Source organism: Erpetoichthys calabaricus, assembly GCF_900747795.2.
Source record: "Erpetoichthys calabaricus chromosome 1 unlocalized genomic scaffold, fErpCal1.3 SUPER_1_unloc_25, whole genome shotgun sequence".
In the NCBI taxonomy this organism is placed as follows: domain Eukaryota; kingdom Metazoa; phylum Chordata; class Cladistia; order Polypteriformes; family Polypteridae; genus Erpetoichthys; species Erpetoichthys calabaricus.
Window position 1 is genome coordinate 1,156,889 of NW_026261591.1, and position 13,413 is coordinate 1,170,301.

At 42.4% G+C, this 13,413-nt stretch overlaps 2 protein-coding genes across 16 annotated transcripts in view; one reads left to right on the forward strand and one right to left on the reverse strand.

The window, feature by feature from the left end:
- The window catches only part of LOC114642585 (NACHT, LRR and PYD domains-containing protein 3-like), a 1,142,003-nt gene that overhangs the window by 164,647 nt on the left and 963,943 nt on the right, over positions 1-13,413 (reverse strand). The window lies entirely within an intron of this gene.
- The window catches only part of LOC127526399 (NACHT, LRR and PYD domains-containing protein 3-like), a 169,843-nt gene continuing 159,747 nt past the window's right edge, over positions 3,318-13,413 (forward strand). For both annotated transcript variants that reach the window (XM_051921819.1, XM_051921818.1), the window contains exons 1-2: positions 3,318-5,077; positions 9,472-9,648. In XM_051921819.1, the coding sequence (XP_051777779.1) occupies positions 3,471-5,077; positions 9,472-9,648 (1,784 nt within the window). In that variant the 5' untranslated portion in view covers positions 3,318-3,470. The remainder of the gene's footprint in view (positions 5,078-9,471; positions 9,649-13,413) is intronic.

Sequence of the window (13,413 nt, forward strand, 5' to 3'; positions counted from 1 at the left end):
ATTCTTGAGGCAGACTGAAGTGCCAGCTTAAGTGAAAAATTAAGGACAATGTACTAAGTAATTGCAACACAAACACTGACTTAATCAGTTTTAATGTGAAAAGATGCCAGCAAAAGAAGTGAAGAAGCGGGCCGCTAGGGTGGAGAAAAGACGAGCTGCTCAGGAATTAACAAGCGCATCAACCTCTGAGCAAACGAATGGCAAACGTACAGAGAAAGAGGATGAAAACTAGGAATGCTCAAGTCAAGTGTATTCACTGCACGTTGCTGGTAATATTATAAATGCAGTGGATTCCAGGCATATTCAGACCCCTTCACTTTCTGCTAATTTTATTTTCTTGTAGATTTAATTTGAAATGGATAAATTGGCCATTTCTGCCCTTCATTGTACATTCAACAACCCTTAACGAGAAAGTGACTTTTAATGATTTTTTAAAGGTTTGCAAAAAAATTATTCAAAATCAAAAACTTAAACCTTTCATTCCTGAAAGTCTTTAGACCCTTTGCTGTGACACACAAAATTGTGCTCAGGTGTCTCTTATTTGCTTTCATTCTTCTTGAGATGTTTCAAGAACTTGATTAGAGTCCACCTGTGGCCCCCTGAATTGATTGAACGGTCTTCAGAAAGGCACACGTGTCTCTGTGTATAGAAGATTCAACAATTCACACTGCTTATCAGGACAAAAACCAAGCAATAAAGTACAAGGAACTCTCTGTACAATCAAGTTGTGGTGAAACATGGAATGAAGCAAAGGGATAAAACCATTTGTAAAGCTATGAGTGTTCAGAGGAGCTCAGTAGCCACACTTACTGTGTAATGGAAGAAGTCTAAAAACACCTGGGGCCTCATGCATAACGCCGTGCGTAGAATTCGTACTAAAATATGGCGAACGGACAAAAGTGGAAATGTGCGTATGAACAAAAAAATTCAGATGCTTAAATCTGTGCGAATGCCAACTTGCACGTTCTTCCGCTATTATTATTATTATTATTATTATACAATATTTGGTTAATTTCAGTGTGTTTGATAAAGCCGCGTCAGGGATGTGGATCTAAAAATGAAAGGAAAACCACACTGGAACAAAAGCACTACTTTGACGATGGGTGCTGCCAGTTTGCAAAACCGAGCAGATAACTTGCGTACGCCAAGCATTTAGCTGGCGTGAAAATGTTTGTGGCTTTTCACCAAGTTTAGGTTTTATACACTTCACGATTTGAGCATGGAAATGGGAGTACGCAACATTTTTGTTGCGTACGCACCATTTATACATGAGGCCCCAGGACTCTTCATGGAAACTTTTCTATCCATCCACAATGAGTAACTGGGCTGGAAGGGCCTTGGTCAAGGAGGTGACCAACAATCCAACAATCACTCTTAGAACTTCAGAAGTCTTCTGTTGAGATGGGAGAACCTGCCAGAAGGATATCCATCTCAGCAGCACTCCATCAATCAGGATTATTTTGGATATTTGCTACATGGAAGCTCCTGTTAAGCAAAAGGCATATAAAGAACTCTGAGAGCATGAGGAAAAATAATCTCTGGTCTGGAGAAACAAAAACTGAACTCTTTGAGCAGAACTCCAAGCACTTTGTCTGGTAAAGACCAGGCACTGCTCATTAGCTGTCTTAACAAACCTACGGTGAAGGTTGGTGGTGACAGCATCTTGCTATGGGGGTACAGGGACAGGGAGACTGGCCAGAATTGAGAGGATAAGGAATGCAGACAAATCCAGAGAGGCCAATGAAGAAAACCTGCTGTAGAGATCACTCCACCTGAGACTGGGGTGACATTTCAGTGCATAAAGTCCGCAACACTAGAGTGGTTTCTGGACAAGTTTCTGAGTGCCCTTGATGGGCCAACCAAACCTCAGTCTTACACCCCATAGAACATATGTGGAGAGACCTGAATATGGCAGTTTACAGACAGTTACCATCTAATCTAATGGAGTTTGAGAGGATCAACCAGGAATAATGGGATAAACTCAACAAATCCAGGTGTGCAAAGCTTATAAAGACTTTAAAGCAAGAAGATTTGAAGTTGGAAATGCTGCCAAAGGGGCTTCTTCAAAGTATTTAGTTAAATGGCTAAACATTTGTATTAATGAGAAATTACACTTTTCTGAAAACATGTTTTCACTTTGTCATTATGGGTTATTCAGTGTTGATGGATAGGCAGAAATGTCAAATGTATCTATTTAAAATTAATTCTGTAACAAAGTAAAATTTGCAGAAAGGGATGGAGTCAGAATTCTTTCTCAGTCCACTGTTTGTTCAGTTACACAGAACTACTCATACAGTTTATTATTTTTTCATTGCATTTAAGGCCAGTGATTTAAATGTTTTACTCAATTACCTAGAATCTTCTGAATTGTTTCCGTATTTGTTTCTACACTGTTGTGGGTATCCATTTAAGTGAAACCAGGCCTGACCTAACCTCCCTGCTACAATCTGCCCCCACGCTCATCTTTGAGTTATCTACTTATATGTCCCACCTAACACCCCCACACCCCCCACATTTGTGTCCCTCCTGATCAAATGCATCTTATCAAGTTATCCCAATGCCCCATAAACATTTGCCCTTCTATCCTACCTCAAGATGATCCATGTGTTTAAACTTTCTAATCCCCTCAGTCTTATATGGACTGAAAGGTCAGAACTTCAGAGTAGACCACCATGTCAGTTCCACTCCTCAGTTTGGCACTTAACTCCTTGATTGTGAAAGTGTCATTCTGCCCACACATTTGTCTTCTGTTCCAGTATGGCCAATGAGAAATAAATCCACCCCAACCCTTGCCAGCAGACTGTTCATCCTTCCAAGGAGGTATCCCAACTGTCCATCAGGTAGACAGCACATCCTACAAGAGTCTGACCACACAAGAACACAAACCTAAATCTCAATCCCTCTGACGACTGAGTCCTGTACTCTCACTGCTTTTGTATTTCTGGGGTGACTGGTTTTCAAGTGACTCGCTGGGGCTCCTCCACCACAGACTTATCAGAGTCACCGTTAAGCTCCACAAAGACCTGAAAATGGTTGGTAACCTCCAACTCTGGGTTGGATCCCTTGTCCTGTGTGAACCTGTAGCCTTGTGTGTACTGCATGTCCAACAATGACACACCTGTTTCTACCTGTCTGCTTGAAGTCTCCTCCCGGGTTTACGCTATCCCCCTGAAAGACACCTGGGTAAGATCTGTAATCTCCTACTGCACCACAGGTTAACCACATCCTCAAGTTCAGTGACCCTGACTACAAGGTGCAGGAACAGCTGGCATCTCCCAAACATCAAAGTCAGCCTCCAAAAGTCCATTTTTTTTTTTTTTTTTTTTCACAAGTTCTCTTTATCATTTTCAGGTCTCCATGAGACACACAGAGGTGGTGTGTCTGAATCCACAAAAACTCTAGAGGATCAGGCTTCTCCTGGAGATCCACACACCAGAGCTGTGAGCTTTGAGACACGATACACAGAGCTGATGGTCATCAAACAGTTCAAAAGAACCTACAGTGAGAGGCACCATGAACTTGAGAAGATGGGGAGAACTCATGCAGAGCTGATAGAGGAGCGGACAAAAGAGAAATGTGAGCGAATCTGGACTGAGCAGCTTTTTAGGAGGAGTCCAGGAAGTGAGACAGACCCTCACATTGTAGTGGTCAGTGGAGTGGCTGGAATTGGGAAGACCACCATGGTCCAGAAGATCATGTTTGACTGGGCCAGAGGCACTCAGTACCAGAGGTTTGCTTTTGTGTTTCTGTTTAAATTCAGGGAGCTCAACCTACTAGACATGGAGACAGAACCACAGATGCCTCTGACCAGGCTGATTGAAAGACACTATAAATATCTCAATGATGCGAGACTGAGGGAAATCCTTCAGAAACCCGAATCTCTGCTCTTTATATTTGATGGACTGGATGAGTACAAACACAAACTGGACTTCAAACCAAGAAACATCCCATCAGACCCAGTTGAGAGCTTCCCTGTCCACATCTTGGTCTCCAATCTAATCAGAGGGACATTACTGAAGGGCTGTACAGTCCTGATAACAACCAGACCAACAGCCCTGGAGTCCCTGAACATGGAGAGAGTTGATCAATTTGCAGAGATCCTGGGGTTCTTCTCTGAACAAAGGCTGATGTACTTTAAGAAGTTCTTTGGTGATGCTGATCAGGGCTCTGGGGCTTTTCAGTATGTAGAGGAGAACGCCATCCTGTACACCATGTGCTTCAACCCATCATACTGCTGGATTATTTGCTCTGTGCTGAAGAGCCACTTCATGACACCTGAAGAAGAGCGAGGAGCTGCCCCCAGAACTGTCACTGAGCTGTTTGTGATGTTCCTTCACAACATTCTCACCAATCACAAGCGAGAAGACAAGGACCAGCGGGGGATTCTGGTCAACCTGGGTAAGATTGCTTATTATGGGGTGGCTAACAGAACTCTTGTGTTTTACGATAAGTTTGAGATGTCCACCTTTGGTCTCCAGCCAGTCCTGTCCTCTCCATTCCTCTCAGGTTTCCTCAAAGAAATCCTTCAGAGAGAAAGCACTCTGGAGCACACGACGTACACATTCTACCACCTCACCCTGCAGGAGTTCATGGCCGCCTGCTCCTTCTACCTCGATCCATCAGGGGGCATCGAGGAGCTGCTTGAGAAGTTGGAGTCGTGTGAAGATGGCCGGTTTGAGATTCTCACTCGATTCCTGGCAGGACTGGCCAGATATTCTGTATTTAAAACACTGGGGGGAGTCATGGGGGACTTTGAGAGGAAGACAGCAAAGCGAATACTGGAGTGGGTGAAGCAGAAAGCTGAAGAGGTGCTAGAGGGACGAGATAAACGTGAAGCTCTGCGAGTGTGTCAGTGGCTCTATGAGACTCAGAATAAGAAATTAATTAGAGATGCCATTGGGAAGGATTTAAAGATGGACTTTATTAGGATGACTTTATCTCCACTGGACTGTGCTGTGCTGGGCTCTGTCATCAGCTGCTGTGGAGAACTTGAGGAGCTCGACCTGTCAGAGACACCACTGACCTTAGAGTGCATCAGGAGACTGGCGCCGGGGCTCATCTGCTGCAGATGTGTCAAGTGAGTAATAAAACATTTATGAGTTTAGTTTGACTGTCTGTGGACACAGAGGGTGACATTAGTGTGTCCATCAGGGGGTGTCAGGCCTACAAACAGACGAGGGTCCATGTCAGAACATACACTGCTGTGTGGCACAGTGCCACCTGAAAGCCACAACAGCAGCTAAATAACAACAGAAGTCAAATTATAATTTATATAGAAATTCACTCTTAGACCCTCTTTGTTGAGAAATGAGAAAAGTACAACTGATTAGAAAGTTCTAGAAAAGACATTTTTATGTTATTGTTAAATATGTCTGTGCATTGAAAGCCTGTTTTGTAATTTTTGTATTGTGTTATTTTTAAAACAATTTTTATTAATAGCTGCAGGAATTAATAACTTTAATCACAATAAGTCAGTTACAAATATGTAGAATGTTCAGTTTGTCTAAAGGAGCTTACAGGTAATAATGAGACTCTCCTTCATCATAGAGAATGTCAATGACCAAACACACCTCAGTGTCCACAGAACCGTGACAAGTGACGGGGCCACAACCTGTGTGGGGTCTTCATCGATAAATAAACCGGTGTGTGCCGTGATACGAGATAAGCGAGCAAAACACTCCTTAGCCCCCCAGTAGACGTCATCAGGCAGGTGATGGGGTCAGACACTGGTCAGAGATGGCACAATTGTGAATTAGGACAAATGTAGAAACAGATGCATTACATTCAAAAATAAAGAAAATGTTCATCACAGGAAAAAAAAAAAAAAAAATAACCAATAGGAAAACTCAAAGGAAAGAATTCACCTGTTGCACTCATTCAGATCAATCAATAAACATAAAATAAATAAATAATTCTCTAACAGCCCAGCAGCCATCAGCTTACTAAAGTGGCTCCCAATGGCGAGACAAACCACAGCCGTCTAACCTGAGCGCTCCGTCCACTAATCCTGAGCCGCTTCTCCCAAATCAGTTCCTCTCCTGAACTGAAAATCCCCCCTGAGTCTGCTTTCACAGGTTTGTAAATGAACCAGCTGTCTGCTACACTAAATTAACATGCGGCCATCTTGTTAAGCATTGTGGGAGTCCCCCTTTAATAAGAATAACATGGTTAGCACTAATGAACTCCTCTAAGAACTAAAGGGGCAACAAACCAACTTCTTCCGGCTGGTCGTCTCTCCCCGAGTGCTGAGTTTGTTTTATTTCCCCTCATCACTCGTCAATCACAAATCACCAGCAGCCTCATATTGGCGTCCAACGGCAGCAGCTGCATCCTTCACGTGCACCGCGGGTGTAGTCAGGAATGTGGAGCCCCCCAAAAGTAAAGTCAAATCAAATCACAGTGACACCCCACTTACATCATTCTGACTAATTAGGACAACAAAATAAATACTTTCAAAAATAAGTAAAAGAAAGAACTCGCTACTAACTCAAGGTGGTCTCATTATTTATGGTTGATAAAACATTTTAAGTACAAGTGGGGCTGCAGCCTCTCACACCTAAACACTGAAACAACTTTGTGTAGAAAAAAGATTCAAAATGTGATATTTTTAATGAAAATACAAGTTCTATAATTACTGTACTTTGTTAACAATTTTTCTGAAAATAAAACTTGACATAAAATGTGTCCTCGCTCATCTAATAATAGAAGTGCCAGTCTGAGGGGGCTGCCATTGTGCCAGTGCCCTCCACAGAAGAGTCGTCGTCTGTCGCTGACATCACGTGTGCTGTAGAATGTAAAGTAATCATATGTGAGTGCTCAGTTATTATACGTGTGCTGCGGTCATATTAATACTTTTATTAAAGTAATTTATATCCTGTGCCCAGTATGTCATGAAAGTGTAAAGTGATATCTTTATAAATTAAAATGCTGATTATAAAGAGCGTAGAGTTGGCGGAGAATAAACAGCCTGTAGCAGAGTCTTTGTGGTGAGCAGTCGGTGATGAAGGAGTCCGCACTGACCATGAAGAGGCGCCATGAAGAGACAGCACTGACCCTCAAACACTTCAGAGACCCTCCTGTGCTGCTAAAGTCCGTCAGTCCAAGTGCTCGGCCGCCCGCCGGTGAGTGGAGGTGAAGGTCCAGCCTTGGAGTGTCGCCCAGAGCTGAGCGGAGTACAATCCAATAGCATACAGTGTGTGTGTGTATAGCGCAGGGACAGACTCTCAGGTGAGTATTGATGATCATAAATATACAATTAGCACAAGTAAAGAAACAGATTTGTAAAACACACAGAAAACAACGGAGAGAGTGAGCTACAGGAATGGAAACAACAAAATCTGTCAACTAATTGATTGTTGAACTCTGGTCTGGTTATTCAAAAAATCAGAATAAACAGATTTGTATTTCATTTCAGTTTGTTTTCTTTATGCAATTTTAATTTCAGTTTAGTTTTTATTTTTCACTCTTTTCCTTTCACTTTATTTTGTTTAACATAACACTTTTTTGCCACTTCAGTTGCAGTTTTCATTAACAATCCTAACCTCTGAACTCCGGCTGTCCGCACTCCTACTGTAGAAATATGGAGTTCACCTCTGGAACTCGTTTTAGTCAAAGTGATCCCTTCACGGGGGGCAGCACAGAGGTGAGCACTGCTACCCCACATCTCCAGGTTGCAGGGTCAAATCCCACCCTCTTCACTGACTACTTAAGGTCTTTAGGGTGTAAAGCAGTTCAGAAGTAAACCCCCCGATGATCGTCACGTCGCTGACTGGCCTGTCCATACGACAGCAGGACATTAGCAGCAGATTTGTGATGGAGTCACACCTGAGAGTCGACACCATCAGGACTGGCAGCCATGACACCATGTGGTGTGCCAGCTTTGTGTGGTCAGCAGTAACATGAGACGGTCATCAGTCTGACCACTTCATGGGCTCACATGTCACATGTCACTTTATATTTACTAACTGACTGAATGTCTTGTCTGAATTCTAGTAATCGACTGACTGCCATCTCTAATCTGACAGCCATATTTAAAATGTTTCTAAATTCACAAACCAAATCCTCAATAGATGGACAGCACTGTGACTTGTCTTGTCATTGTGAATGTCCATTCAGGTGGCTTCTCATCAAGCAGTGACATCAAATGACCAACATGAGCTGACTTTTAGAATCAGGATTTGGCTGACAATCAAACACGTCCTTTGTTAATTCAAACATCTCCTCCATTTTTAGGGTCTCCGGTAAAACAAATCACATGAAGACTGGCTGGTCCTTTACGTGACTCCCACCATCTACTGGCAGACCACCAGCACCTTGATTTATGTGAGCACTTGAAGTAGAAAGATCAGTTAGAGTTTGTCACAAAGTAGTTGTGATTTGCATCATCGGGGTCTTTAAATCTTTAACCTCTCCCTGGAGGGGCTTCATATCTTTGTAATCCCGTCTTCTCTCACTGATTCAGTCTTTTTGAATGATCTGAGTTTAAATCAGGACTACAGTCAAATGGCAGAAAGAAAAGGAACTGAGAGAAAGATGGGAATTGAGAGCCAGAAGAGGAGATCAGAACTGAAAGATCAAAAAGCCGAGTGTCAAAACTGAAAGTGAAATCCAAACTCACAGTGGAAACACAAAGCACCAGTTGTGACGTCTGACTTTTACACACACGTGTGTTTATTCTTTATGTCACATCCACAAACTCAGATAACGCAGAAGTCTAATGGACTGAACTTTATACTCCTTGATCTTTGACAAAACACTTAGTGTTACCCTGATTGTCACTTTGTAGGAACTCCTTTACAACAGACACACAGAATAGTGACACACAAGAACTGAAGATGGCATCACAGGAAAACATAAAATATCATCAACTACCTCAAAGTGTAAAGAATTCAGAAGAAGTCAAAACAGAAATAACACAAATGACACTCAAGAATTACAAGAACAAGAATAACTTTGCAATATTCACATAGTTAAAAAAAAAAAAATGGAAATCTTCACAATAACACAATAAGACAAACATGGAGTACAAGAACACTGAGCAGCTCACCTCAGCCTTGGAGCTTTTGAAGGAGTGAAAAGTCCGATGCTCCCCAAGTCCTGCAGTCCACAGCCTGACGAAGGCCTGAAATGCGGCGCTGACTTCTCAGCTGACTTCGTCTTTGGCTCATCTTCTCGTCGGCCATTAAGAAGATTTCAGTTGTGAGTTGAGCACAGAAACTGAGCTCAGTGTTTGTAGATCTGTGACAATTCAGAGTTTGTCCAATGACATTTGATTTGTGGCCCTTGTCACTTGTATGTCACTCTCATTTGTACACATTTTACTTTAGAGGTTTATTGTCACCACATCCTTGAGTACTTGACTCATAAATGTGAAGCCACCAACACCCCTGAAGTCTTATCAGTATAAAAATGATAAGAATCTGTCTGTCTGTCTGTCCACATGTCCTCACTTCTCTATCTTCTTCTCCACAGCCTGTTTCGTTGTCGTCTCACCTCCACATGTTGCTCAGCTCTCTCCTCAGCTCTTTCTTCTCCACACTCACGACTGACTGAACTGAACCTGAGCAACAACAAGAACATGGAGAACTCAGGAGTGGATCAGCTGTATGAGGGGCTGAGGATTGAAAACTGCAAATTAGAGAAACTGAAGTAAGTGAACAACAAGAGTGTGTGTGTGTGTCTTTGTGAGTGTGTGTGTCTGTGTCTGTGTGTGTGTGTGTGTGTGTGTGTGTGTGTTTTGTTGAATTGTATTTCTGCTGACTTTATAGCTCTGACTGTTTTACCCCCACAGTACAAACGCTGTGTTTAATCAGGACAGACTGCAGTGTCAGATTTGGACAGACAGACAGATGGACGTGAGGTGGACTCACAGTAAATAAATTAAGGCAGCATTGTGACCCTGAGACCCTCCCCCACAGTGGCCACTGTCACCGTTCTCTCCATCCAGTCTTTAAATTTCTTTCTTGTCCTACAAAGCCACACTTAATCTTGTCCCCCATCCTCCTTTGTCACTTTCCTCCCTCACACTCCTCTGATGTCCTCACTAAAGTTTGTTAGTCACTAAAACAGAATAAGAAGGAGAAACACTGTGAGTGGGGACAGAAGAGCTGACCAGAGTAGCTGTGGACAAACTGGAGCAGGACTGAGGTGACAGACAGGAATAATGAGTGCAGGACATCAGAGATAAGGAGAGACAAGAAAAGGAGAGAATGAGAGAAAAGTCAAAAGAGGAATAAAACAAGAAGATTAGGAGAAGCAGTGAGAGCTGAACATACAAAAGAACAGGAAGAAAGGCTGACAGCAGCAGTAGGAGTTACCAGCCAACCACAGCATGGAGTCTGCATGTCCTCCTAGAGTCTGTATGGGTTTCCTCCAGCAACTCTGGTCTCCTTTAACAGTCCAAAGGTCTTCATGTTAGGTGGATTGGTGATAATTAACTGATCTGTGTGTGTGCGTGTGTGTGTGTGAGTGTGTGTGTGTGTGTGTGTGTGTGTGTGTGTGTTTTCACCCTATGATGGACTGGCCTCCTGTCCAGGTGTTGTTCCAGCCTTGTGCCTGATGCATGCTGGGATAGACTCCAGCTGTTCCTTGGCCCTGCTCAGGATAAGCAGATTAGTAACTTGGATGGACTAATGGTGACTGATGTTGAAACTGAGTCCACAGTCAATGATCTGAGTATACCAAACACCACAAATTTCATTCAAATGAATGAACAAACAACTGACTGGTCAGCAGAGACACAAGGCATTATGGGAAACAGAAGGAGTGGGAGAATGAAAAGGAGATGGGAACTGAGGAACTGGGAAAAGAGGAGTAGGACAATGGAAAAGAACTGGGAGCTGGAAATAAATACAAGGAGGGCAATGACAGGGCTTCACCACCAGAAGGCAGACATGAGCGGGGTACTTGAAGACCTGCAGATCAGACTGATTGTTATTTTTATTATCACTTCCTGTTTGACTGATGCCTTTATCAGAGGTGACACACAACGTTTGATGTTCAATTGGCTCCATTTCTTTCTTGTTGTACAGGCAGGTGAAGTGACTCTCTTGTGGTCACACAGTGTCAGGGGTAGAATTTTTAAACCCACAACCTCAGAGTTTGAAGTTTGATGTGTTTGATCTGTCATCTTGGAATTAACTTCATCTATGATGCCAAGACTTCTTTAGGAAAGGCAAAACAAATGATAAAGGACCCCAATCGCAGATCATGGACATTTGTCTCCCTCCATCTATCAGACAGGTGCTACTGAACTATGAACACCTGAACTGTGAGATTTAAGAGCAGTTTCTACACCTCAGTAATAAGGCTGATCAACTGTCGTATGTCTGTAATGAAAGGAGTGAATGAAGTGGCACAACATCTGAGGTTCTTGTGTATGTGACGTCATGCTAAGTGTTATTTACTGGGATTGTTACTAAGATTAGATTGAAGGGTGAACTTTAACTCTATCTGATGTTTTATGTTGAAATTTGTTTTCTTGCTTTATGACAAATTAGTAGAAGGACTAAAATAGCTGAGCTCAACACCACTGAGATCTTTAGTGATGGAGGTCAGCTGGTCAATGACACTGGTCAGCATGTCAGGTCTGAATGGCCAAGGACAGAAGTGTCACATGTCAGTGTTGTCCTCACTGTCCATCATGTCATTGATCCTAAAGTCCAGTCCAGTCTGTGTCCTTAATGGTGTCAAAATAAACACACAGAGTGTCCTCATCGTCTGGTTAGTGTGACATCAGGAGAGTCCATCAGGATAAACAGTCGAGTATCAAGCTCTCCAGTGTCCAGTAGTGACCCTCATTCTGCATGGCATCCTACAAATCAAACAAAGGGTCTTCAATTCAATTCAGTTTTATTGTCTTAAGAGTTAGGTGTCCTGAGTTAGGTTAAAGTTAGGTGTTTTATTAAGTTAGGTTAAGAGTTAGGTGTTTTATTGTCCCAAAAGGCATCATGATAAGGAATCCAACCATTCACACTTATAATACTCGGTTTGCAGAGCAACTTTGTTTTAGGACATCTGCAAGGATAAGAAACCGCTTAATCCAAATTTTCTACAACATCAAGAAGAACACACAAAGAGAGATCCAAGACCTAATCCTGCTGCTTGGAAATGACAGGCAGCAGATGGTAAAGGAGCTCCATCGCTATTACAAAAGACTCCAGAAACTCCTTATTGTCAACAAAAAGAAAAAGCTGCATAGACCACGAGAGAAAGCTGGACACTTAATAGCAAAAAACAAAGAGCAACAGACCTGCATTGTTAATCTCTCCTCATACACACCAAATGAAGCAGAGATGTCGGTACTTACAAAGGGACTCTCATATTGTCCTGCAAAGCCCATTGACAACATCAGACTCTGCAGTGATATGGAAGAATTCTTCAGAAAACTCAGACTAAAAGAATTTTTCCACAAGAAAGAAAACAGTAACACACAGGAACCAACAACAAGCAGTTACAACAACCCCACCAATAAATCCACATGGACACCAGAAGCTGGCAGAAACTCTACCCTGGATAATTATATAGACTGCTTCCGACAGAGAGTGAAAACAGGAATCTTAAACAGGCAACAAAATCGGATAGAAAACATTACTGGGGATGAGCAGAGAGCCATACATTCACTAAGGGAAAATAGAGAAATCATTATCAAACCAGCAGACAAAGAGGGTGCTTTAGTCATCATGAACACATCAGATTACATACAGGAGGCACAAAGACAATTGTCCAATACTATGCATTATTACAAACTGCAAGAAGACCCAACAGATCTCTACAAAAAGGAACTAAAAAAATTAGTAAGTAGCTTTCCTCTTGACATCAGGGATCATGTAAACAGTTTAATTCCTGAGAACCCCAAAATGGGTTACTTCTACATGCTTCCTAAAATCCACAAAGAAGGGAACCCAGGAAGGCCTATAATCTCAGGAATTGGCTCCCTTACAGAAAATGTTTCAGATTGGGTGGAGCACATCATAAACCTCTCGCCCGCAATACAACCAGCTACATCCAGGACACCACTGACTTCTGCTTTAGGCCCCTTACCTGAGGGAACCTTACTGGCCACTATGGATGTTGAGGCACTTTACACTAACATCCCCCATGATGATGGCATATTGGCATGTGAAATGTACCTCAAACAACATGATTTACCCACAAAGTCAGTAATAGAAATGATAAAATTCACTGTGACACATAATCTATTCTCTTTTGGTCAAGATTGCTACTTGCAACAAATGGGGATTGCAATGGGCTGTCGGTTTGCACCCCACTATGCAAACCTATTTATGGCAAAATTGGAGGAAGATTTCATGTTAATGTGCATCATAAAATCAATGTTGTATCTCCGTTACATAGATGACACCTTCATAATCTGGACTGCCAGTGAGAAGGACCTCCTCCATTTTCATAATGAAT